We start from the raw sequence: 27,085 nt of genomic DNA on the forward strand, positions 1-27,085 counted from the left end.
TCTACGCATCGTCTCTTTCAATCCTAGTCCCAATTGAAAGACGAAGCAACAGGCTCAGAGAGGGCTGCGGTGGTAAAAGCTGAGACTCCAGAAACCTGAGCGCCAACTCGTAACCTGGCGGCTCGGCCCAGCTGGGCCCAGGCCTCAGGCCGGGCGTGCAAGAGCGGCGGGGAGGCCCGCCGGATCACCAGGTTCAGGAACTGTGACTTAGCTAGCGGCTGCTGAGGGAGACGCGCGCGAGACTGCCCCCTGCGGGCCGGGAGGCCCAATCCCCGGCTCCGCCGCGCCCGTTGCCCGTGGCAACGCCGCGCGCGCCCCGCCCCCTCCCCGCCCGCCGGCCCCGAGGCCCCGGCGGGGCCGCCTGCCCGTCAGCCCCGCGGCCAGCCAATCCCACCGCGCAGGGGGCGGGCCTCTTGGGCCTCGCTCAACCCCCGGCGCTCCCCTCTCCGCCGGGACCCCGCCTTTCTCCGCGCACACCTCCCGCCCTTCGGGCTGCCCTCGCCGCCCGTTGGCGGGCGCGCCGCTCGTCACCGCGGCGTGAGCTAATGCCGGCGCGCGGCGGCCCCGGCGGGGCGGGGCCAGGGGCGGTGACGCACGGCGCGGTGACGCAGCGCGACGGCGGCGGCGGCGGCGGCGGCGGCGGTGGTCGGTGCGGGAGGAGGGAGGGGAGCTCGCGGGCCGGAGAGGGGGCGACGGCGGCGGCGGGGGCCCGACGAGGCCCGAACGGCGGCAGCGGCGGCTGAGGCCGAGGCGGTGAGTCGCGGGCAGGGCCGGGCGGCGGCGGGGCGGCGGCGGGTCGGGGCGCGCCGGGCTCACCTCAGGGCGCCCCAGGCCGCGCGGGCGGCCCCGCCCCCTCAGGGACCCCGAGCCGCGGGGCGGCGGCGAGCGCGGGCCTCGGGGGTCCCGGCCCTCGAGAGAATCCCCCAGCCCCGACCCTCGAGTCGCCCGCCGGGGCCGCTTGGGACGCTTCCCTCCGAAACCCTCCTCACACCCTGGGGACCGCGAGGGGCCGGGCCAGGGGACCTTCCCCGCGACCCCCACCCCCCGCAGGTCTGCCTCGGACACCTCCCAGGAGGGCGTTCCCACGGCGCCCCGAAACCTGCCCCCGAGCCCCCTGGAAACCCGCACCCCTCCTCCGGCCCGGAATCTTTCCGAGAGACCCCCCCCCCCCCTTACCTCCCCACAGTCCTGTCCACACACCGGCGTAGGTCTTGGAAATCTTCCTCAGCGAACCCCTCCTCTGGCCCCAGATCCCCCATCCTCCTCCTCCGTCCAGAAATATTCCCCGGAGGCCACTCCTCGTCTATTCCAACAATGTGTGTCATATCTCCTCCCCGAGCCTCCCTCGTAAGCCCTAAAAATCTCCTGCAGTCTCCCGGAGAGCCCCTCCAGACCCCGCACATTCCAGAAATCTCCCCCAGACACCTACTTCGCATATCCCCACAATCTGCCCGGACTTCCCTGTCACACGTCCCCGAGAATTTTCCCTCCTACCTACCTCCGTACCAGAAATCGCCTGGGAGACTTTCCTCTCATGGCCCCCCAAATCTCTGAGCCCCCTCCCCGCCACCATGTCCTTTGGAACGTCCCCAGTGTACCCTGAAAGACTTCCTCAGAGACTCCCTGAGATGTCCTCAGGTCCCCAAAAGTCACCCAGACGACTCCCCCCGACGCGCGCGCGCGCGCGCGCGCGCGCACACACACACACACACACACACACACACACACACACACACCAGCCATCTCTCAGACACACTCCCCCCTTTATGGAGTCGTCCCTTAGGATCCTTCCACAGATCCCAAGGGTTTCTCCCAAAGACCTCTGTTCCCCCAAGTCTCACCACCCCAAAATGCCCTAGAGATCACCCTCACATACCCTACGAATCTTCCCCGCAGACCTCCCTCACTTATCCCAAATATCTCCTCCAGAGGTTAACTGAAATCTCTGTGGAGAATTTCGATCCCATGTTCCAAAAGCCTTTTCCACAACCGCTTTTATGTATCCCAAATCTTTCCCAGTAAACTACACCACATGTTGCAGAGATTTCTTCAGGATTCTCAAAAAGTCCCTTGTAGTTTCTGATATTCTCTAGAATCCTCCTTAGAGAACCCTTAAAAATCCCCCCCGACCTCCTTGAACCCCTTAAATCTTAAGACCCTCTTCATGACCTCTGTGAGATGCAGTTTTTCAAGACCTCCTCACATCTTCTCAGAGACCTCAGCAGCCTCTCAAGCCCTCCTATTGAGATAAGCCCTTGAAATCCCTCCCAGAGACCCTTCTAGCACCCCCCTCAGAAGCCCTTGAATCACTGCTCCAAGACCCCCTGCGTTATACTAAGACACTTTTCCTAGAGATTTCCCTCCCTGAACTCTTCCTCACAGGTTCTCTCAGGTCCTTTAGAGCCCCCCTCCCCGTTCAGTCTTCCCTCAAAATAACTGAGCTCCTGCTCTTAGAAAGTCCCAGAATTCTTTCTGAAAAGCTCTCTGCCCTGACAGTCGCCCATTCCACTCAGAAGACCCACCTTTCCCGTATTATACCCTTTCGAAGACTTTACTCAGAGGTTTCTCCTCATCTGAGTTCTCTGAGGAGTTCCTGAAAAGACCCCTGTCATCGTGCTCCAGTACATCCAAGATCTCTCTGAGAAAGCCACACCTCCCGCAGACGCCCTTTAGAGAATTTTCGTCGAAATTGCCCTGTATTAGCAACCTTATCCCCAGCACTTTCTTCAGACTTCTTTGGAACATCCCTTCGTTTTCCTTCTGTGGCATCCCCATTCAGGACCCTATCCGATTTACCATTTTTAGAATCCCTGTTTGCACCCTCTCGTCTCCTCCGTTCTCTTTCCTCTGAAATCAACTTAGAGGTCCCTCTCAGATCTGAGCCTCCTTGTCTCCTCAGAGGCCGCCAACATCCTCCAGTCCTCTCCCCTCCAGGAGCCTCCATGTCTCCTTTTAATAAAAAGATCCTCAAAGACAGCCTCAGGTCTTGAAATCCCAACCTTCAGAGACCTTTTTTCTTAGGTTTCCTCCTCACAGACTCCTCCTTTTGGAGACTGAGCGACCCTTAACACCCTCCTTAGAGACTTCCTGAGGACTCGTCCCATTTTCCTTTCAGCAGCCTTCTCCTTCCTTTTCCCCTTTGAGGGCCTCCTCGCTAAAGAATCCCTTCCCCTAGGGGCGTCGGGATGGCTTAGTCAGTTAAGCCTCCGACTCTTGATATCGGCTCAGGTCATGATCCTCTGTTTGTGAGATAAGCCCCACATCGGGCTCCACGCTGACAGCACAGAGCTTGCTTGGAAGTCTCTCTTTCCCTCTCTCTCTGCCCCTCCCCTACTTGTACTTCCCCCCCCCCCAAAATAAACATTAAAAAAAAATCCCTTTCCCTATAGCAGTGGTTCTAAAAGTGTGGTTCTTGGACCAGCAGCACCGATATCACTTGGGAACTGGTTAGAAACGCACATTCTCGGGTCCAGCCCAGACCTACAGAATCAGAAAACTTGAACGTAAGACCCAGCAATGTTTTCAGGAACCCTCCTGGTGATTCTGCTGCATGCTCAAGTTTGAGAATGATTGTCCTGTGAGAGGATTTCCCTTTCCCCCACAGAAAACCCCCTGAAAGAGGCTTCCGGGTGTGCCTCCGAACTGCTGCCCATCCTCATTTTCCCAAGAGTCGCCTGTGGGAAATAGCCGCCGTCCAGGAAGTCTTCTTCCCCTCCTTGGAAGGATTCTGGTTACCCTGAAAGGTTACCCCATCCTCTGAGCAATTACTTCATATTCTACCTTTGAATAGTTTCCTTTCAGGTCTTCCTCGGCACTTTCACCTTCTGGCTTCCCCTGCACACCATACCCCAGCCTTTGGTGTTCTCGCTTCAAATTGCTGTCTCCTTCAACACATGTGTCCATCTCCAATCTTCCATCTGTTCCTCACCGCATAGGCACCTTCCCTTAAAGGCACTTTCAGGTCTTTTCATTCTGTGTCTTACTGTCCGGAGCCCTCCCTTCTAGAGCACTACTCACCTTCTCCCTTTAGTTGTTCATGTACTCGTCCACTCACCCTCATTGGGCTGCAAGTTTAGAAAGTACTGGGATGTGTCTTGTTTCTCTCTGAATCCCACAAAGTGGGATCTGCCTTCTGTAAGTTATTGGGAATCATTAGAGAAGGGTAGCTCTTTCTTCTGCATTTGGCCAGAAATCTCTAAGTTTTTCAGATCTCACTCCCCATTCAGGCTGTATACACCTTCCCCACCCCCTCCTGTCTTCTTCCTGTACCCAGCGCACATTGCCTCTCCTCCTAGAAGAAGCTCTGTGCCCCACCCACTGCTATCTGAGGGACTTTTCTTTGTGCTCCCTCCTGATTCTGAGCTACCTTAGGTCCTATGCTTGGTGACCTGCCTCACCTCATCCTCATTGGCCTCTCAGCCTCCCTCAGCCTTTATAAGTCTTTATAAGTCTGGGGCTCTCAGCTTTCTCCAAGGGATTCTGTTTCTCTCTGGGGTCAAGAAGGGGAAATGGAGATCACAGGATAAACACTGGGGCCTGCCTTCAGTGAGCTCACAGTACATTAGAGGGGTTGGGCAGGTACACAGGGCAGAACATGAGGTACAAATTATATGCTGTGGAAATTTGGCAGTGAAAGAAGGAGCCCTTTATCTGGAAAGACACGTCATGGAAAAGGTGGTATTTGGGCTCGGTGGTGTTCCACAGGAGTTGGGACAATGATGAGTGGTCTTCCAGGCAGAGGTAACAGCTTTGCAATAGGTCAAAGATAAGAAGGGCTTCTCATCTCCCACTCATGGCATCTCTTCTCTTCACTTAAAGGACAGAGATGAAAGAAAACAGATCTCTTCCATCTTTATTATATTTGCCAGCTATACTCTTGTGACCCGTAGAGTGATAATATCGATGATTACTGTTCATTGAGTAATTATTTGCCAGTTACTGTTTAAATGCTTCACATGTATTCTCATCTCATGCTCCTCATAGGGAATCCTACGAGCTAGGTAAACTACAACTAACCTCATAAATGTTGAGGACAGGTGGCACAAATAGAAGGTTTCTGGACCCTGTCCATCCCAAGATGATAGTGCCATGAGTCATAGAGTTGGATTTTCTGTTCAGGTAGGGTTGGGTGCAATGAGGAGGCATTATAGCATAGTATAAGTTAAGTATGCAGACTCTGGGGCCAGACAGGATTTGTGTCCCGCATTGTCACTTACCAGTTTTGTGACCTAGACAACTACTTAACTTCCCTGACTCTTAGTTTTCACAGCTAAAAAATGAAAGCAATAATGGTATCTTATGTTCTAGAGTTATTATAAGAATTACATAAGTTAACACATGAAGTAGCTAAAACAGTGTCCTGCATATAAGTGCTCAGTGTTATCAAAAATAAATGGTTCGGGGCACCTAGGTGGCTCAGTTGGTTAAGCGACCGACTTCGGCTAAGGTCATGATCTCGCAGTCTGTGAGTTCGAGCCCCGTGTCGGGCTCTGTGCCGACAGCTCAGAGCCTGGAGCCTACTTCAGATTCTATGTCTCCCCTTCTCTCTACCCCTCCCCTGCTCACGCTCTCTGTCTCTCTGTCTCTCAATAATAAATAAACGTTAAAAAAAATTTTTTTTTAATAAAAAAAATAAATGGTTCACGTCAGCCAGGACTCTAAAGACATAAATGACAGAACCTTAGTTCAAGCTAGTTTAATCAAAAAATGAAGTAATTGACTTGTATTATTAAAAAGTCCAGAGCTAGGATGACTTCAGTCTTAGCTTCATCCAGGAGTTAAAACAATCTTCTCAGTAATCTCAGCCCATTTTTACAAGGAGTGTCTTCATCCTCAACAAGTTTCTACTTTGTGGTGACGGAGATGGCCTTCAGCAACCCTACGCTTTAATCCTACCTCAACACCCTTAGCGGAAAGAGAACTCTTTCCCGAAAGCCCCAGTTTGAAAACAATTTCTTCCTTGAGTAAGTGTGAAATACTAACAGAAGATCCTCAGGGACATGTTTGGAGTTCTGTACCCTGGAATTAATTCTCTTGCTAACTGAGGTTGCTGTGATTCCATCCTATGAGCTTTCTGATATTGGTGGCCGTTCCCCTCCTTGCTTGTTCTCTAGCCTCAGTCATTCTCCAGTCTGTGATCGTTTGGATCCAGAGAGAGTTTATGGCTAATCCCATCCAACCAGACTTTCCTTTGGGATCTCACTGAGAGAGAGAGACAAGGAAGAGGTGACTGGCCAGGTTTGGTGGTAGCCTCAGGGTAGGGTAATGGAATCCAGGAGTAGTGGTATTCAATCCTGTACCTCAGCTTTGGGTTTTCAGGACTCTGAACTTTGAGAGAGTTAAGTAAATTACTTTGGGTAGAGTTTTGTTTTGTTTTGTTTTATTTTAGTGTAAATTTGTTGAATACAGTCTGATTGAGAGCAAGTTACAGAACAACAGTATATAGAGTATGCAAGTCTCAACTCCAGCAGTTAAACAATTTATGGAGACACTTTTTTAGGTTCTGGACATAGAGCAGTGACTGAAACAGTCAAGGTCTTGGAACTCATGGCCCTTACCTTCTGATGGGGGTGGGTGGAGAGGATACACAAAAGAAATCAGTGATACATGCTATGAAGGAATTAAAACAATAGTATGGAAGAGAGGGTGCCTGTGGCCACTATACTCAAGGTCAGAATTGGGCTCTGAGGAGGTGACAATCGAGACTGATAACCTGAAAGATGAGAAGGCACCAAGTTGTGGGACGATCTTGGAGTAAGGCTAATCTAAACATTGTTTTAGGTGGAGAAAGGACTGCTGCAAGGTGGAAAATTTTTTTCACAGATATTTTATTCAGGATGTGCTATGTGCCAGGTGCTAGGTTAGGAATTGAAAATGTAATGGGGCGCCTGGGTGGCTCAGTCGGTTGAGCATCTGACTCTTGATTTCAGCTCAGGTCATGATCCCAAGATCATGGGATTGAGCTCCGGGACCCACGCTGAGCATGGAACCTGCTTGGGATTCTCTCCCTCTCACCCCTACTCATGTGCTCTCTCTCTTTTTCTCTAAAATAAAATTAAAAAAATTTTTTTAAATATATGGCAGTGAATAATACAGTCACAGTCTTTCCTTCCCCCATGGATCTTACAATCTAAGTGTTTCTGGAAGAGCTGCAGCCTTTGATTTCAGTGTTTCAGACCAAAAACTCTTTACTGGGGAGATGAGGAAGATTGGGGCACACGGGAATCCAGATTTAATTGAAGACAGGGAACCAGCCATGTGATGATCTGGGGAAGAACTTCAGGTAGAGGGGTTAACAAGGGCAGAAGCCCTGAGATGTGTTCAAGGAACAACAAGGAGACAAGTGTGAGGGAGAGGGGACAGAGGCTAGATCATGTAGGGCCTTGTAGGCCATGGTAAGGAATTTATATTTTCACTTAAGAGACTTGGGAAGCTGTTAAAGGGTTTTTAATTTTTTTTTAATGTTTATTTTTGACAGAGAGAGAGACAGAGCATGAGTGGGGGAGGGGCAGAGAGAGAGGGAGACACAGAATCACAAGCAGGCTCCAGGCTCTGAGCTGTCAGCACAGAGCCCGACGCAGGGCTCGAACTCACAGACTGCGAGATCATGACCTGAGCCTAAGTCAGACGCTCAACCAACCGAGCCACCCAGGCGCCCCTGTTAAAGGGTTTTTAAAGCAAGACAGTGACATGATTGGATTTTTTTTTGTTTTTTGGGTTTTTTTGTTTGTTTAAGAATGTTCACTGGTTTCTGCAAGGAGAAAAAGGGTAAGAATGGAAGCAGGAGGTGGATTAGGAGGCATTACATTGGTCCAGATGAGAAAGGATAGTGACTTGAATATGGTGATGGTAGTAAAAAATAAGAGAAATAGATATGTTTGGTGTATAGAGAAAACAGGACTTGATGGGATTGGTGACAAGATGATGATAATAGCTAACAACTCTATGAAAGTAGGTAGTGTTATTAAAACCATTTTACAAATGAAAACAGACACAGCATGGTGAAATCATTTGCCCAAAGTTACACAGGTAGTAAGTGGTAGGATTCTGTTTCCAACCCAGACAGTCTGGTCCCAGAGCCACTTGAGTTTTGGGAAAGAAAAAGGATAGCATGTTTAGCCAACGTTAAGAAAAAAGAATTATCGAGACCAGATGACTAGATCGTATGGAAGAAAAAGGAGTCAAAGATGACTTAAGAAATTCTTTGTTGTCCACAGAGAGATGATAGTTGAATCTATAGGAGTTGATTACATCCAAGTGAGAGGATACAAGTATAGAGAAAGGGAAGAGCTAAAGATAGAGTTTTAGTGGGGAAGGGTCAACACCTGTAAGCGTGGGATGAGTGAAAGGGAGCAATACGTGGGGGCAAGGGGAGAGGGAACCAGCTTCTCTACTCCAGGGTTTCCCACAGCTTCCTAGGCTATGCTTATCTTCCAGGAGGCCCCCCTGACTTCTCCACTCCTCTCCCTCCCTTCCCCAGGACTGTTCATACAAAAGCCTCATTCTTAGCTGAGGCAATAGTATGCATATTTTGTGTACATATTTCAGGAGTTTCTGAAAATAATGGTTAGTTTTTACAAAAGAGAAGTTGAGCTCCCTTGGCATCTGACATTCTCTTGTTCTTGCTCAGGTCAGGATGGTGAGTTAACCTTAGGTAACTAACCTTAGGTAACTACAGCGTGTGCTGTAGAAGGGCTAGGAATGGGTAGGAAGGCTAATAGAACCCCCTTATTCATCCAGAGATGTTGGCATTAATGGGTGTGCCTGTTACCCAGCTTTCCTAGGCAATGGAAGGGAATTTACAGGAGGCTATAATATTCTTAGGAACAAGCAAGGCTTCTAAAACCAGACTGTTTGACCTTGAAAATCTCAGCTTAGCTGTGTGTAGGCTTGGACAAGTGACTTAACTTTTTCTGTGTGTCAGTTTCTTCATTTATAAAATGAGAATAGTGTTATACATGTATATGTGCATATGTGCGTGTAATATATGCGTATGTCACATATATGTGTAAGGTATAGTGTATGTATTATTTTCAGAATTAAATGAACTCACCCACAGAAAGCTGTTAGCATAGGGCCTGGCACATGACACGATATATGGTATATGAAGACATGCCAAGCATCATGGTAGGTATTTTTACGTACATTGTTCCACTTCATTCTTATAACCAGCCTCACTGAAGAAGAAACTGAGTTACCTGCCAAAGGTCAACACAGCAAGTTAAGTGTCAGCAGGAGAGCCCCGTTTTCAGCTACATCTGACTCCACAGTGCTGGTTCCAAGTGAGGAGAGCTGGCTCCAGAGGCACCTCCTATCTGTGGGCTGCTTCTTGTTTGAAGCCAATGAAGGGAGCCTAGTGAGTAATTTTTCCTAAAACCTCTTAGCCAATTTTGGCTTTATTTTCCACCCTCCAGGATTGGTAGATGCTTCCACAGAAGCTTACTTGGTCCCTTAGAGAGCAAATATGGCAGCAGTAAGTTGGGCTGTTTGAGAACTTTTCCGATGAAATTCCCCTCTAGTGTCTTTCCTCAAAGGCAGGGAGTCATTTTTTTGTCGCACAATGACAAAGAGATCAGAGCAGTGGTGAATTCTGTTTTTGTATGGGAGCGGTCAAGGCTCTTCCAACTTCAAGTGATAGAAACACAAATTGGCATCAGCCCAAAAGGAATTTATTGGTCCGTATAACTGAAAAGTCTGGAGTGAGGTGGCTTCAGTCTGACCAGGTTGGATCCAGATCTTCAGATGTGAACAGGTCTCCCTCTTTGTCCCCTCATCTCTTGACTCTGCTTTCATCTGTGTTGGCTTCATTCTGAGGCACTCTCTCACTGAGGTAGCCGAAGGGGCAGCCAGTAACATCAGGCGATGTATAATCTCAGCAACCCTAATGGAGAACTTCTTTTCCTCAATGGTTCCAGCAGAAGTCCAGTGAAGACTTTCCTTGACCAGTGGACTTGCCATGTCTACTTCTGGAGCCAAGGAAGACAGTTAATTTTCCAAAGGGAACTCAGGGGCTGGTATCAGAAGATGGGCATGGATGGTTGGCAGCAGATCCACCAAAATCCATCACAGTGTAAGGTGCCTTGGAATAGTCAGCGTGATGCCTCTTTCCTGGCCCATGTCACTAACCGAGGTCTCCCCTTCTCATTGCTGCCAACCACCCAGGAAAAGAGGTAGCCGGGGACCTCTGGCCCTTTGACGGAAGAAGCCATATCACTCTCCTCTCTAGTCACCATCCAGAACAAATACCCAACATCCTTCTCCTGTCCTAAAAGCAACTGTTTGTTTTTCTGAAGCCCCCAGTGTTTACTGAGGACTGTCACAGCCATTGTTGGGCACTAGATCCTCTCTGCCAGTCATGTTCCCTGAACAACTGGGCAGCTTGAAGGTATAAACCAGAGAGGCCTGAGGGAAGGACAGTTCACAGACTTCTGGTCTTTTCCCAGTGTGTGTCCATCTGGTCCAAGGACTGCAGGCCACGTGCTTTGTTTGTTCCTCATGGTGGTTCACTGTTGCTGTTTTAATGTGAATTAGTTTCCAATATTTAAAAATAGGGGAAATTTTATTTAAAAGTCCAGATTTCCGGTTCCCCTTAAAAAAAAAAAAATCTAAAACCTAACAACACTGGACCCACATTCCCACATGGCAGCAGTTGATTAGAGCTAAAATCACGACTTCTCCCTTTAGATAGGGTATGTGCTTTCTAACTCACCATAGTCCTCACAAGCCTGCTTCATTCAAAACCTGGACTTAATAAGTGTCATATTTGAGACCCCGCTCTGTCCCAAACCTTTGCTTATAGCATTTGGCTTGGGAGAGGATTCTGGTCGTCAGCTTATTTGGGAGGCACAGTGCTGTTGCTTTGGAAAACTAACAACCCAGAAAAAGTTTATGGGAAAGAGTGTGCACAACTTTGGTCTCTTTGTGGATTTGGTCATCTTTTTGCCGTACATGTTGTTGGCATATCAAACCTCTCGTCACAAATGTTCTGTCTGAAATAGTAACATGTCCTTCTATCCTATGAGTTGCCACCCAGTGAAGGAATCCCTCCCACTCCCAAGGGATGTTCATGTAGCCTCCACTTGACCACTTCCAGCAGCCAGGGAGCTATTACCTCCTCACGTGGCAGCCAGTTCCATTCTTGGATAGATATATTATTTTAAAATTCTTCCTTATGTTAAGGCAGATGCTGTCTCCTTAGGGCTGAAATCCACAAAATGTTGGAGGTAGGAAGAGAAACTGATTTTTCAGGCATGTGAACTACCACTCATCCATCCTGCATCCAGGGCAAACATTGATAATCAGTCACAGTATTCTTTCTCACTGAGCCAGATAGTAGAATGCAGCCTTAAAAAAAATTTTTTTTTAATTCTTTAAAAATTATAGAAGTAATACGTGTTTACTTACAACTAGTGAAGTGCTACAAAGTTACATAAAGAGACTGTTAATAATTCCTCCTCTCCGAGGTAAACCAATGCGAACGGCCTAGGGTGTGTCTTTATACACATTTCTCTATACACATACACATGTAGATATAATGAGGTGTGTAAGGATTTTTGTATGGCTTTTTATCTTCTTTTTATGAAAATGGCATTGTATTGTATGTATTACCATGGAGCTTATGATCAGCCCTGCAGGTTGGTGGTGAAAGATCAAACACTATATATAGATGTAAACATGCTATGTTTTTTGTATGCTATCAGAATCAAGCATGTTTTTAATAGCTACCTAATATCTCTTTGTATGAGGTGTGCCCCAATTGATTAATCCTTGCCCTTTGATGGATACTCCTGTTGCTTCATTTCTTCTGGATCCTTCACACCATAGTGCCCCAACCAGCCACTACCAGTCGTTGGGAGTTAGCCCGTGAGGTAAAACCCATTTGTCGTGTCTGATCCAGTTTGACTCCTTATCTTACACATTGTAGAGAAGGGAAGCGGACTAGCTCCAGGTCAAAGTGAATCAGTGTCTAGGGCAAGACTAGAACTGAATTTTCTTGACTCTCAACATTTCCCGTGTCCCCTCTCACTTAGAGCCATCCACCCTGGTTCTCCTCTGGAGCAAAAGAACAAATCTAATTCCTCTCCTGTGTGCTACCCCTTCAGATATTCAAAGTCAGCTATATCATTCCTTCTAAGTCTTCTCTTCCACCGGGGAAATTTCCTCAGTGCCTTCAAACTTCTCTTAGGACAGAGTTTCCAAGTCTGTTTCCCATCCTATGGGCCATTCCTTCTGTCATCTTCTCCAGGGCTGTAGAAATCCCAATTGTGGCTTCCATGCTCACCTTATTTATTCATTCTTTCAGCAAATACATACTGAAAACCGTCTGTATGCCAGTCACCATTCTGGGCACTGGGTAACCATGTAGCTTGCTTTTTGGTGGAAAGAGAAATAACAAACATAAATAATATCTGAGGGTGTCAAATTATATAGAAGAAATAGCCTAAATAGTGTGACAGACCCCTTAAATCCGATAGTCAGGGAAGCTCTCTCTGAGGAAGTAACATTGAGCTGAGACCTGAGTGACAAGTAGGGGCCAACCATAAATAGGTCTGAAGAAAGAGTTCTAGTGAATAGAAAACTTGTACCAGATGAAATTGGAGAGGCCACAGGAGTCTTGCAGGGACCTGTAGACCAAGGTCCATTCAGTTTTAGTTTAGGTTTAGTTTAGGATATCATTGGAGGATTTTAAGCCAGGAGCAACATTTGATTCCTTTTTAAAGATGTCTTGGCGTGCCTGGGTGTCTCAGTCTGTTAAGCGTCCAACTCTTGATTTCAGCTCAGGTCACGATCTCGCAGTTTGTGAGATCGAGCCCCGCATTGGACTCTGTCCTGAGGGAGCCTAGGGAGCCTAGCCTGCCTGGGATTCTCTCTCTCCCTTTCTCTCAGCCCCTACTCTGCACATGCATGCTCACTCTCTCTTTCCATCTCTCTCTCTCAAAATAAATTAAAAAAAAATAAAAAATAATAAAAAGATTTCTGGGGCACCTGGCTGGCTCAGTTGGAAGAGCGTGCAACTCGATCTCACAGTCTTGAGTTCAAGCCCCGCATTGGGTGTAGAGATTAATCAGAAAAGTAAGTAAACTTAAAAAGATTTCATTTTCCCCTACACTTGCCCTTATATGCAAAGGGATTGACATCTGGGTCAGTTTGCTTTGTTCAGGTGTCCCAGAGAGGATCTGCCAGGTGAGTCATAGCCATTGTCAGATGCACCTCACAGCGCTCTTCAGCAAGAGGATGGAAGTTCAGGGAGGTGGCAAGACATGAGCCCAGCAAGTTCAGTGGGTCTTTGTGTGGAGTTCTCAGTCCGTGGAGCCAAATGTGGTTTGGGGATAGAGCCAAGGCACTGGTTGTGGGACAGACCAGGAAATGCGAGTAGAGACCTGGAGCTCGAGACACTTAAAAAAAGGCTTCGGAGTAGTGTCCAGAAATCAGTCAACTGAAGAATAGGCCTGTTGTCTGCCCAGTTAACACAGCTCCTGTGTAGTTCCCATCCAAGAGAGGAATTTGGACACTTTCTAGCTTGGGAGTTTTTTACTTTGGATGTGACCCTTCTCAAGTTGGCATCCTCCGTGCTCTTAGGAGTCTGGATGACAGGCATCTTTGGAAGCCAGGGGACTTGGGTCAGGGTAGCCTTCAGAGGAATGAAGAAGAGGTCTGGGGGAGACTCACCTCAGAGCAGAGATGAGTGGGATCTTAGAGATCAGAGCTGCACCTTTTCCAGAGTGGCAGAGCTGGGTTGAAGGAGGTAAGATTCCCCCAAATCTTTGAAAAAGCCTTTGTCCATGCCCCTACCCTTGGGCACCTAGGCAGTTACTGATCACTTAGCTATCTGCATACTCGAGATCTCCACTGAGGTCACCACCCACTCACATCCTAGCTTTATGAGTCTTAGATTGACATATGTAAACTCCATGGAGTCCTCTTAGCAGGTGAGCAATCACTCTTTCCCACTCTCAGAAGAGGTAGGTCAGGGCATGTGCTGGGGGTCACATGTCACATAAGGCCAGGTTTCCATTAATTCAGATCTTTCCCTGTAGTGTGCAGCCTCTCCTATTTCCCATTGCTGGAAAATCCTACCAACTTAATTCTGCTTCCTTTGGCCCTTTGATAGCTAGGACTGAGGGGCAACCTCTTCTTAGTCTTGCTGAGTCCCAATCAGGTGTTTTTTCTACATCTGGAGATTGGTGGGAAAGTTGGTTTAGTGTCTGGTGTTGGCTTCCTCTTTCTCCCAGGAGCTCAGCAGAGCAGACACCCTAGGAGAGGAAGGCATAAAGCCTCCTTACCCTCTCAACCTGCATTCACCAGGCCAGTTCCAGCCCTTTCATTCTGTCTGACCACCTTCCTTCCTTTTCTAGGAGCCTGGAGAGGTGTGGCTGGACCAAGACCTCCCCCGATGTGAGCAGGTTTCCTCCTCCCCCCACCGCCCGTTGCCACCACGCCAGGGAACATCCTCAAGCCCTGGCCCTCAAGGGAGAGGTAACAGGAGCTCTGAGCCGAGACCATGTGACGGCGCTGGCCCTCGCCACCGCCGTCCCCCCCACCCTGGCCCCAGGCCCGGCACCATGATGTTCCGCGACCAGGTGGGCATCCTCGCTGGCTGGTTCAAGGGCTGGAATGAGTGTGAGCAGACGGTGGCCCTGCTGTCACTTCTGAAGCGGGTCACTCGCACCCAGGCCCGGTTCCTGCAGCTCTGCCTGGAGCACTCGCTGGCGGACTGCAATGACATCCACCTGCTAGAGTCGGAGGCCAACAGTGCTGGTGAGTCTCCACCCCAGAACAGGAGCAGATATCAGAGGGCTGAGGAGGCCCACCCCACAATGTGCTGAGAAATGTGGGTTCTCAGCTTGTTGGTGGAGGGGGAGTCCCTGACCTCCCAAGTCATCATCATTGGTCTCCTGGGGCTTTGTTGCCAGATATCCTCAGGCATGAAATGAGGGGCTACTGGCGGATGGCAGTGCAAACTGGAAACAACCTATAGCAGAGGAAGAGCTATATAGGGTGGCTTGTCTGGGCGACTGAGAGGAAGGGACTAAGGTCATTACTTACAAAAGGGGATTGGAAGCTGAACAAATAAGTCATTTCTCAAGCTCTGGGACACCAGAGCTAGGAGAGAATTTTAGAAATTCACAAGTAATCTTAAACTGTTCTGTAGGCACAAAGGTAGGTTGGACTTAAGGCATAAATAGCTTCAAGAGAATTTTGAATTTAGGTATAGTCCATATCAGTTCCCTAAGCACTCAGTAGAGTGTGTACCAGGAGCCTGGTGAGCCAGGCTTCTCTAGAACTCTCTCAGGGGCCCCAGTCATAAACAGGAGTCAGGCCAGAGAACCCTCTCAGGACACACTGCTGAAGCCATTCTGGCCTCTAGGCTTCCACAGGGCGGGATGGAGAGCTGTTGACCTCAGTGATGGGTGAGAGAGATGGAGGCCAGAGAAGAGGACATTTCGTGCATACTTGAAGCTAACTGGAAAGGGGACCCAGGGGCTCCGTGTCAGTGCATCCAAACCCTTCCCACCTTCTCCCCCATAATAATAGCTCACGTTAAGCCCTTACGACACACCAAGTACTGGCTGTACTTATATACTAACTTGGAAAGCAGTGTTTTTTAGTGGCTCTAGGGTCAGACTGTCTAGGGTTAGATCCCAGGTCTGTCATTTGCAATATAACAAAGTAACTTTCTGAGCCTTGGTTTCTTCCTCTCTAAAACCAAGATAGTAACTATGCTTACATTTTAGGGTCGTTGTGAGCTTTGAGAACAGTGCCTGGCATGTAGTAAACACTCAGTAAATGTCAATTGTTTTTATTGTGAATAACTCATTTAGTCCTCACAACAACCCCATGAAATTGGTACTGTTATTTTCCCCATTTCATAGGTAAGGAAATCCCCATGGGCTGCTAGGAGCCACAGAGTTGCCTGGCTTCCCTCATCTCCCCAGGCCCATTGCCTTCGTAACAATCCCCTTTATTTTTCCAAATATTTACATATAAGTCAGAGAAGCACCATGGTTATAGGGTGAGGTGGCTCCTCGGGCCAGGACTCACACCGGCTTTAAGTCCCAGTTCTGGCAGACAGTGAGAGCAAGAATCTAGCAAGACTACAGCAGGCTCAGAACTCAGCAGCTTCACACCCCTCCACACCAGGGAGGGCTCATCTCTGCTCTGACATCGGTGGCAGGAGTTCTTGGTTGTGGTATGGCTGTGCCCCCAAGTAGGGCTCTTGTGGGGCAGGCCGTTTTCTTATGCAGCTTTGTCACACTTCCCTACCACCCCATCCTGTGAAGGCAGTTGGATGAGCACTAAGTACCAATCTTGTCTGTATCTCAGAATCACCAGTGGTGTTTATTCTATTTATTAGAGCATGTTTAATTTTTGCATTTGTTTTCAAAACTTGTAAAATCAAACCCTATGAAAAGTAAAAAGTGAGATCTCCTCCCTTCCATACTTCCATCTTCCCAATTGGTGTATGTTTTGCGAGAGATTCTGTGATGTATGAGTATGCACATAGTCTCCCTTCAGCTTTTTCATTATTTTGATCATTTGTTTAAAATGTTTTAATGTTTTATTTATTTTTGAGAGAGAGAGAGTACGAGTTTGGGAGGGGCAGAAAGAGAGGGACACACAGAATCCGAAGCAGGCTCCAGGCTCTTAGCTGTCAGCACAGAGCCTGACATGGGGCTCGAACCCACGAGCCTGAAGATCATGACCTGAGCTGAAGTTGGATGCTTAACTGACTGAGCCACCCAGGCACCCCTGTTTTGATCTTTTTTTTTTTTTTTTAAGTTTATTTAGTTATTTATTTTGAGAGAGAAAGAGCATGTGTAAGGGAAGGGGCAGAGAGAGGGAGAGGGAGAGGGAGAATCCTAAGCAGGCTCCACGCTGTCAGCGCAAAGCCCTGAAACCAAGAGTTGGCTGCTTAACCAGCTGAGCCACCCAGGCGCCCAGATCATTTTAATATATAGAGTAGAACACTGTGCATATTAACCAATTTCATTTAACAGTGTAACTTGAAGATCATTTCATATCCAGCACACATGTATATGCCTCATTGTTAATGGCTGCGTAATAGGAAGAATAGGTATTTATAGAGGCCTACCTGGGTATCAAACAGTTCTTTACGTTTATTACTCATTTAGTCTTCACAACAGCTCTGTAAGGTAGTCTTACTGTTCCCTCATTTTATAGATGAGTAGACTGAGGTCTGGAGAGGTTTAGTGACAAGGAGACTGAGGTCTGGAGAGGTTTAGTGACTTGCCCTGGGTCATACCACTGGTCACAGGTGGAACTGGAATTTGACTTTAGAGCTCTTGCTCCTGACCAGGAGGCTCTACTTTATGGTCTGTTTGGTCTCGCTCATACAAACAGTGCTGCAATGAGTACCCTTTAAGCATCTCTAAGATAAATTCCTAGAATTCTGTGGAACTGCTAGTTTGAAGTGATGTGGATGTAAAAGATTCCTGGTTACCACATCGCCTTAAAAAGACACGGCACCCTTTATACCAAGAACCTGATGCTCATCCCAGATGGTTTGCACTGGGATTTGGGGGTAATGCCTAGCCAGGGTTGAGAATTGATGTGGAACGAATTCACTGATGAATGAAAATAGGAATCAAGGTCTTCAGCCGCAGCCCCAGGTCAGATGGCAAGAATATATAACAAGCTGGTACTTAGATGGAGAGGTAGGGAAAACTTAGAATGAGAGAAGGAGGGCTATGGTGTATATCAGAGTCAGCAGGAAACCTGCCAGGACTAGAGCAGAGCATGACTAGAGAGAGAAGTGGTCACAGAGGCAAATTCTACAGACCGTTAATGACTCTTAATGGACATGGGGACTCTGGGGCACCTGGGTGGCTCAGTCGGTTGAGCATCCGACTTCAGCTCAGGTCATGATCTTGGAGTTTCTGAGTTCAGGCCCCACATTGGGCTCACTGGTGTCAGCACAGAGCCTGCTTTGGGTCCTCTGCCCACCTCTCTTTGCCCCTGCCCTGCTTGCGTGCACACTTGCTTGCTCTCTCTCAAAAATAAATAAACACTAAAATAATAATAATAATAATAATAATAATAATAATAATAATAATAATAGACATGGGGGCTCCAAGACTAAGGAGGCCAGTGTCTCCTGTCTCGGTCCCTCCCTCAAGTAGAACAGCCCCCTTGCCTTATTTGTGAAGGAAGTAGCTTCTTCCTGGGCCTAGAGGCCTACCTTGTGGGAGGAACTGTGCATCCTCTGGCTTTATCTCTTCCCTTGTTTGTTACGGGCTTCCCATTCCCTTGTGTTTCCCAAACTTGCGTCATTGTCCACATCACCTGGTGGGAGGGAAGTGACTCTTAAAACCCAGCCTCCCCACCGCCCCAACCCTGACCCAACCCCTGAAATCAGAATCCTGAGGGGATGGGCCTGGGAACACATATCCAAGTTCTTCTGCTGACTGGACGGTTTGAGAGATGATGCTCTGCTGGACGATTCATTTGTTACAGGACATGAGAATAGGAATCAGAACATCCAGGAGTTCTAGATCCAACTCTGCCACTAAAACCTCTTGTGCATTGCACCAGTTCCACCCCTCTTGAGCCTGAGGATCCATAACTCTCCAAGTGCCTCTTGGGCTCTGAAATAATGTACCAAAGAAGGTAGAGCCACAGCCAAGCATATAACTTTGGGGGCTCAGCACATTTTTCTAAAGGAATAGCTCTTAATATTTTATGAGATGGGGGGTGCCCGGGTGACTCAGTCAGTTGAGTGTTCCAACTCTTGATTTTGGCTCAGGTCATGATCCCAGGGTTGTGGGATCGAGCCCTGTGTCAGGCTCCGCACTTAGTGTACAGCCTGATTAAGATTCTCTTTCTCTCTCTCTGCCCCCTCCCCTGTGCTCACTCTCTTTTGAAAAAAAAAGTGGGGGAGGGGCGGAGGGAGGAAGGAAGGAAAGAAAGAAATGGGCAGACAGGAGACCTGGTGGCTAGTTCGATAAGCATCTGACTCTGGATTTCGGCTCAGGTTATGATCTCACAGTTTGTGTGATTGAGGCTTGCATCAGGCTCTACGCTGACAGCACAGCACGGAGCCTACTTGGGATTCTCTCTCTCTCTCTCTCTCTCTCTCTCTCTCTCTCTGCCCCTCTCCTGCTCATTGCATGTTGCACACTCGTTCTCTCCCTCCCTCTCAAATAAAATAAACTTAAAAAAAAAATAAAAGGCAGGGAGTACAGACGGCTTGATCTAGGCGAGTCCCAACCCTGGCTTCATGTCAGAATCACTCAGGGACTCTATAAAAATAATCTGAGGCCTGGGTCCTATCCCCAGCGAGTCTAATATTTTTTAAGCTCCCTAGTTGGCTCTTGCGTGCATCCAGTGGAGAACCACTTGTCTTGATACTGACGCTGATGCTGGGTGGGCCCAGGAAGGTGGTGACCTGCTGGGAGTGGGGAGTTGGGGCTGTAGAAGGGGAATCTGGTCTGGGCTCTTCCTCTCAAGCAGTTGGGAGGGTTTAAGGAAGTCCCCCAAACCCAGGCAGCCAGCATTGGTTTCATAGAAGCAGAATCTGAAACAATACCCAGGAACAGAAAAGCAATACCCTAAGGGTCTGTGGAACAGGAAGGAGAGGCCCCAGGTTTCCCCTTGTTGTCATCCCTGTTGCTTCTCCCAGTGCTGTCTTCCCTGCCTGTGTGGAGCTGTAACAGTAATGCTAGTCCTCTCTTTCCTCCTGATGCTGACTTGGACCAAAAGAATAGAGCCAGGGAAGCTGAAATCCCCTTCCCTCCCAGGTCCTTCAGCTTCCTAGGCCACATTTCCTGCATTTCTTTCCTCCTCCTGTCCTCTGAGTCAGAGTCCCTGTATCCAGCAGGTTTAAGCTCCTCCCTATCTGGCTTACTGAATCTGGGTGGGGAAACTGAGGTCAGGAGGGGGCCGTGGCTGAATGAGTCACCAGAGCTCAACTCTCATGCCTCCACCCTCCCTTTCAAGCTCTACTGACACAGTTCATCAAACAAAAATGTGAGCCCCCTGGCCCTCCCCCATGTTTGTGTGAGCTGGGGTGAGATAGAGAAGGGCATGTTTGCAGCCAAACCTCAGCCCCTGTGACTAGTGCCTGAGGCTGCCACGATTATTGCAACAGCCCAGCACGTAAAAATGGATTTGCTCTGTGGCAGTGTCCAAGATATATTTGGCTCCTATGATTTGCCAGGACCCAGGGTCATGACCTATTTAGCTTTGGTCACCTGGCCAAGGAGGGTACTCATGCACAGTGTCTCTGGTCCTCTCCGTGCCTGCAGAATCTGGGTTTGCAGCTTGGTGAGAAGCAGCCATTGGCATCATGGCATTCCCAGCCCCCTCCCCCATCCGCCCACCTCCAGAATTTCATCATTGCTTGTTGTACGTCTAGCTCAGAGGAACCAGAGATATGTCTGTTTTTGGTAAATAACTGCACGAAATCCCCCACCCCTGTTGGGAATCTTAAGGGGGAGTCCCAGATGTGCCCTCCCATATTACTTGCTCCCCACAGCCCTGAAACAGCGTGGGCTCTAGATCTTCAACCAAAAGCAATGATAATATTTAAAATGACAGGAGTACTTAACACATGTCAGGTGCTTTGCATGATTGTCTCATTGAACCTTTACAACAACCCTGTGACATAGTGGCTTTTACTACCCCCACTGTACAGAAAAGGAGACCAGGCTCCGAGAGGTTAAAGGACTGGCCCACAAATATGTTGACCTAGCTCATAGAAGCAGAGGTAGATTTTGAATCCAGGCAAGTTTGCCTGTTGAACTTGTGCCCTTACTCAGTATACTCTGCTAGGATATGAAACAGGGTCACCTGAGGTCAGGGGATCCTCGAGAGGGCACGCTATACACACATAGACACCACTACCTTCTAGGAGACCATCTGGGTTCAATTCTGCAGGTATTCATTGGGCCCCCGCTGTGCCCCAACTCTGGGCCAGACTTTTCTGATCTGAGCAGGAAACGAAGTTTCATCCCCACCCGTCATCTGCAGCCCCAGCTGGGCTCACCCCAAGGGGCCTGAGGCTGCGCAAATTCCTTGGACCAGATCCAATGCTCACTGATGCTTCCCAGTCATGGGAGGCCCGCCCTCCCCACCACACCGCTACACAGACACATGAGCACACATTTCCCCAGGGTCAGCCTCCAGTCGTCCAAAACCACTCTCTCCTTTCTCCATGGTAGAACAAGGTCCTTCATTGAGCCCAACCCTTGGGGCTGTTCTGTCACGTCCCCTGGCAGTACCAGAGGAGAAGCTGTGTCCCTTAGCCCTGGGGTCCTGGCAGTATCCTGGGGTGGGGGAGGGACTAGACAAGGCTTCTCTCTGTCCCAGATGCCTCTGGCTACTCTGTAAGGCCTAAACAACAGCGATTGAGAACATCAGGGTAGGGCTGGAAGGAGTAGGCTGACTGTTGGAGGAGAAGGGAGAAAAACACCAATCACTGAGTCATACTGAGTGCTTACTGTGGGCAGACTCTGTCAGGTGCTTTACATGCACTGTCTCCCTAAATCCTCTCAGCAGACCTGTAATCCCTCCTTTCCAGAGGAGGAAGTGTATTGCCCAGGCAACTGCATAACACAGCTGGGATATAAGTCTTTGACTTTCTGTCCCTAATCTTCATCACGCTATTTCTCCTCATCAAGAGCCAAAAACTCAGGGATTAAGCCAGGGGAATGGGGTACCAGGGTATTCATTCCTATATGATCTAGTGCCATGTGGAGGTGGGGGGGTGGGAAAGGTGAAGGCTTCCTCAAGTCAGGAAGGCCTGTCCCACCTTGGAAACATCCTTAGATATGGAGATGACCTAAGAGACAGCCTTGTAGTCATGGGAAGCTGGTTCAACAAGGTTTCCTAGCCTTGAGTGGTAGGTCCTGCATGAGATCAGGAAAGCCAAGGATGGCGGAGGGGGAAGGGGGTGGAGAACAAGAGATTTGGCATTGAAGAACTAGTATAGTGTTGTTGGTAAATGTTCCTCCCAATTCTAGAAGCTGACAGACCTGGGCTCAGGTCTTGGCTCTGTCTGTTTGAGAAAGTGATTCCACCTCCTGAAATTTAGTCCCTCATCCATAAGATGGCAATGTTTTTTGTTTGTTTGTTTAATGTTTATTTATATTTAAGAGAAAGAGCATGAGCAGGGGAGGGGCAGAGAGAGAGGGAGACTAGACTCTGAAGCAGGCTCTAGGCTCTGAGCTGTCAGCACAGAGCTTGATGTGGGCCTCGAACTCACAAACTGCGAGATCATGACCTGAGCCGAAGTCAGACGCTTAACTGACTGAGCCACCCAGGTGCCCCTTTTTTTGTTTTTTAATTTTTTTTAATGTTTGTTTATATTTGAGAGAGAGAGAAAGAGCATGAGTGGGGGAGGGGCAGACATAAGATGGCAATGTTAAAAAGAGTTGAGGTGAGGTTCTTAGCATAGTGTCTGGAATATAGTAAGTGCTCAATAAATGTTATTCATTATCATTATTGTGTAGTATTACTGTTCTGTTTTGGCCAGTACTATGGGCATAGCAGGAATTGATGATTCTGAATGAATAGATGAATCCCTGGGCACTTAAACAGAGGTTCTTTAGGCAGCTTAGAGCAGAGAGTCCCAGGCCAAGAGAATGTGCAGTTATATGGTGAGTTGGGAGTTGTGTATGATTCATTTTCTTAGGGCTACAGATGTTAAGTGTTTCCTTTGCCCTATAGCATTTTCTCCCACCCTGCAGTCCATTGAGCTAGTTCACAGAAGTGGTAACAAGGTTTTCAAGGAAGACCTGTAATAGCTCCTTCCCAAGGCCACCTTTATGTGGCGGGTCTGGGGCCTTATTACTTAGGGAGTGACCTTCTGGGTCAAAAGGGGAAACCTGGCTCATATCCATGAGACAGATTTAGGCCCTCACACTGTGGGATAGGAAGGAGATGTCACCAGATCACTGTGGCATGGACTGGTCAGTGAGGCTTCCTGGAGGAGGGCAGGTTTAGGCAGTCCATTAAAAGACAGAATTCAAATGGGAGGAAAGATATTATTGTAGGTTCAAGCCTTGGATCTCAGTGTAAGTGTGGAAACTTGGATGAATGTGATGTGGAGAGAGCCCCAGGGAATGTGGGGGTATCCCACATCTTTATCTGGAGGAATAGGAGGTGGCGAGTGCCCTAAAAATGAAGGTGCTGTCGGCTAGGAGTTCCTGAACTTGAGTCTGTTGGTTGCCATTGGAAGCTCCTGGTCAGGAACATGACATTTGGTGTGCTTTTGAGAAGACAAATCCGTCTGGGTGAATGGGACCAATTGGAAGAGGAAAATCTAGAGGCTGGTCTCTACCACTTAAACAGCAAGCATTTAGTAAATATATTCTTTTATATGCCTGGCCACTTTCCATTCTTTATCAGCTTATTGGATCTCAGAGGAACACTGTGAATTGGGTACTGTAATTATCCCCAAAACTATTCAGGTTAGGAAATCCGTGTGCAGTGAGGTTCAAGATGACTTGCCCAAGATCTAGCTAGTAAGTTGGAGTCCAAACTATCTGATTACAGAGCCCAGACTTTTAACCATTGTGTTCCATTGTCATCTGCTGTCAGGGAGGAGGCTCTTCTGATAGGGGAAAGGAGATAGAGGCCATGGAGATAAAGAACAGGGATACAACGAGAAGGGCAGGCCTGGGGACAGCAGGAGGAGCTCAGATTCCAGAGTAGCAAGTTTGGCTGATTGGGGGGCCACAGCAGGTATTGGAGAGTAGGAGTGTTGGAACCAGGAAAAATTACTCTGGAAGTAGGGTGAGTGCATTTGGTCTCACCTGTATGAAGGACCAGCTCAGAGGTCAAGGGGTCATGAAGGGAGAAGGGAAAGGAGATTGGAGCTGAGGGAGCAGGCTGAGGGAGTCCGCTACCCTGGCTTCTCTGACATTCCCTTTGTTCCCTCTGTAGCCATCGTCAGCCAGTGGCAGCAGGAGTCCAAAGAGAAGGTGGTATCCCTCCTGCTGTCCCACCTGCCCCTGCTTCAGCCAGGCAACACGGAGGCCAAGTCGGAGTACATGAGACTGCTGCAGAAAGTGCTGGCCTACTCGATCGAGAGCAATGCCTTCATCGAGGAGAGCCGCCAGCTGCTGTCTTACGCCCTCATCCACCCGGCCACCACACTGGAGGACCGCAATGCACTGGCCCTCTGGCTGAGCCACCTGGAAGAGCGGCTGGCCAGCGGCTTCCGCACCCGGCCTGAGCCTACCTACCACTCACGCCAAGGCTCAGATGAATGGGGGGGCCCTGCAGAGCTGGGCCCTGGGGAGGCAGGGCCAGGCTGGCAGGACAAACCACCCCGGGAAAATGGACACGTGCCCTTCCACCCATCCAGCTCAGTGCCGCCAGCCATCAACAGTATTGGGAGCAATGCAAACACAGGTGAGGGAGTGGGGGGTCCCAGGAGGCCATACCTACTTGAAAAAGGTCAAACTGGGCTCTCTCTCTTTACTTGCTCTTTGGTCCTGGGCAAGTCTCATAACTTATCTGGGCCTCAGCTTTATGAGGCAGTGCAGAGGTTGTGAACTGACATTCCAGAAGCCATATCTGACCTACAGACTTGTTTTGTTGAGCCCAAACACATTGAAACTTTGGTTTTGTCTTATGCTTTAGGATAAATTTGGTGACATAAGAAATTGAGAATTTTCCCCTAAAACTCCAGATTTCAGCTTCTCTTAAAAAGGAAAAAAAAAAAAATCTGAAAACTCAAGGCTTGTATTCCTATAGCAGCAGTAAGAAGGGGTTGAAGGATTAAATATTGTCCACCCCCTTCAGACCCTGCACATGTACCCCAGTTGGCCTCTGGTCCCACCACCTCCCTTTGGGCATGTCTGACACCTGCTTGGCCTCTGAAAGTATTGAGTTAATGGCCAAAATCTAAGGTCCATTCCAGCTTAGACATGGTGGATTTGTGGATGTGGTTTCAGCTAATAGCATTGTTTCTGAGAAATCTGTGTTTGTAAGCCTGTTTATATATAAGATGTAATTCACTCTATATGGTAGTAGTAACGGTAGGTAGTGTTGAGCATTGACTGTGCTGTGAGCACTTTTCTGACATGATCTCGTTTAGTCCTGGTCACAACCTTATCATCGGCCTCATTCTATAGATGAGAACACTGAGATCCAAAGAGGAGAAGTCATAACAAGTAGTAGAACTGGCCACGGTTCAGACTTGGGAAGTCTGACACCAGATCCTGCCTCTGGCCACAATGCTGTTCTCCAACCAAGTGGTCTAGAAAGGGCTATCTTGGTAAGCACCCCAGAGGCTGGGGTGAGCAGTAGGAGCTGGTATTCTAGTGAGTTTTTGAAATACTAGTGTAAATGAACAAGGTAAGGGAAAGCGGGATTTCCGAGACTTGGTGAGATAATATTACCTGACTCCAGGTGAGAGGTTTCCAAGATTTCCCCTCAAGATGGCTGGTCCCCTTTGGCTGGCTGGTACTGGCTAAAACAAGTCAAGAGAGTGGCAGTGAAATGTCATCCATGCCAGTGGGCGGGGTGAACCCTGGGTCTCTGGTACCCAGCTCTGTGGCACCTGGTACACACCCTCTGTCCCCTGAGTATCTTTCTTTCCCCAGTTTAATATGGATGTCCTGGCCACATGCCTCCCTCCTAGGTGTTGGTAAGAATCAGGGAAAACAGGGATGGAGGGCATTTCTGGCAACTCTGGCAACCCAGAGGGTGTTAGACCTTGTTTTATAGTCTCAGAGCATCATAGTTTCTGGGTCCAAATGGAGAAAATATACTAATAATGATAATTCTAGCTAAGATTGTTGAGCATTCGGTCTTTTCCAAAAGCTGTTCTGAGAACTTTATACATACAGATTCTTTGGCTGAGTCACAGAAGAGTCACTTGCCCCAGGTGGTATAGCCAGCATTGAAATCCATGCAGTGTGGCTCCACAGCTCATACTTGTAACTACTCTGCTACATTGCCTCCACCTAAAAGTGACCCTCCCATAGATGCTCAGACCTCATCAATGGGAGGGGTTACCATGCAGGGTGCCCATGCATTTCTTCCTCCCCCCAATAGGAATAGCAGCTATGAAAGGACTAAGCAAGAACATTGTCAGAAAGGGGGTGTGAACCAGAAGAGAGAAAGGAATTGGGCATTCCAGGTAGAGGACATAGCATGAAAGGAAGGCACGGGGTGGCAAATTGGAGTATGCAGACATGTCTGGCTGGGATGGAGAGGTGCAGGGATTTAAATGAGTAATTGCAGTAGCCAACATCCGCGTTTACTATGTGCCTGCCCCTGTGCCAAGGACATTACTTGGAAACGGAGGCAGAGGGGGCAAATAAAGTGACTTGCCCAGGATCATAAAGTTAATAGGTGGCGGAGCCAGAATTTTGGTGCAGATCTGTCTTGACTCCCAGATCTCAGTATATTAGGGCCACATTCTGGGGGGCCTTGAAGGATAGGGTGAAGCTTTTCAATTTCAAGCAGTTGCAGGAAACAGGAAACCATTAAAATATTTTTGAGTGGGGAGCAGCAAGGACTGGCCTGTAAGGGCAGGCAGGGTGGGTTTGGGGTGCTGCCAAGGACAGACCAGGGTTTCTCGGAGAGTGTGAGGCCCTGGATCTCCGGCCGGCATTCCTGTTTTTATAGCCCTCATGCTGTGGCCAGCCTCCACCCCAGTGCCTGGCCAAGCAGCACTCCTCGGGAACTGCACGATCATTCCAATCAAGATAATTTCCTGCCCTCTCAGCCTTGCCTGCCTTCTTCTTGGCTGAGAGGGAAGGAGGAAGAAGCCATAGGCACCAAGACAGGCCACAGAAAAAAAGAAAAACCTATACCAAGTCCCCTAGGGCCTAGAAGGTGCCATTTTCTGGAAGGCCAGAGCCTTGGAAGGAGCCCTGAGCAGAGGACCCCAGAGGTCACAGCAGAGGTGGAGGCTAGCCTTAGGGGGCTATCAGTGCACTGCCCTTTCCCTCAGGTGATTTCCTGGCTAGGAACATAGATATTGTAATAGATGAGGGAAGGTGCTTTGGAGCCTGTACCAGGCTGGTTGTCCTTCCTGGGCTGAGTTTCAGTGGAGGACTGACAGGAATTCCAGCCTTTCCATCAGAAACAAGGCTAGGGTTCTTAGGTC

General features: G+C 48.7%; 1 protein-coding gene across 2 annotated transcripts in view; it reads left to right on the forward strand.

Annotated features, from left to right (window-relative positions):
• The first annotated feature begins 678 nt into the window (after positions 1–678).
• SAMD4B (sterile alpha motif domain containing 4B) overlaps positions 679–27,085 on the forward strand; it is a 37,311-nt gene continuing 10,904 nt past the window's right edge. Inside the window, exons 1-3 of one of the 2 annotated variants that reach the window (XM_030299750.1) lie at positions 679–753; positions 14,355–14,757; positions 23,905–24,375. In XM_030299750.1, the coding sequence (XP_030155610.1) occupies positions 14,562–14,757; positions 23,905–24,375 (667 nt within the window). In that variant the 5' untranslated portion in view covers positions 679–753; positions 14,355–14,561. Of the gene's footprint in view, positions 754–3,375; positions 3,744–14,354; positions 14,758–23,904; positions 24,376–27,085 lie in introns of those variants that run through there. The other variant, XM_030299751.1, reaches the window with a different exon arrangement.

The sequence above is a fragment of the Lynx canadensis genome, chromosome E2, assembly GCF_007474595.2.
Source record: "Lynx canadensis isolate LIC74 chromosome E2, mLynCan4.pri.v2, whole genome shotgun sequence".
In the NCBI taxonomy this organism is placed as follows: domain Eukaryota; kingdom Metazoa; phylum Chordata; class Mammalia; order Carnivora; family Felidae; genus Lynx; species Lynx canadensis.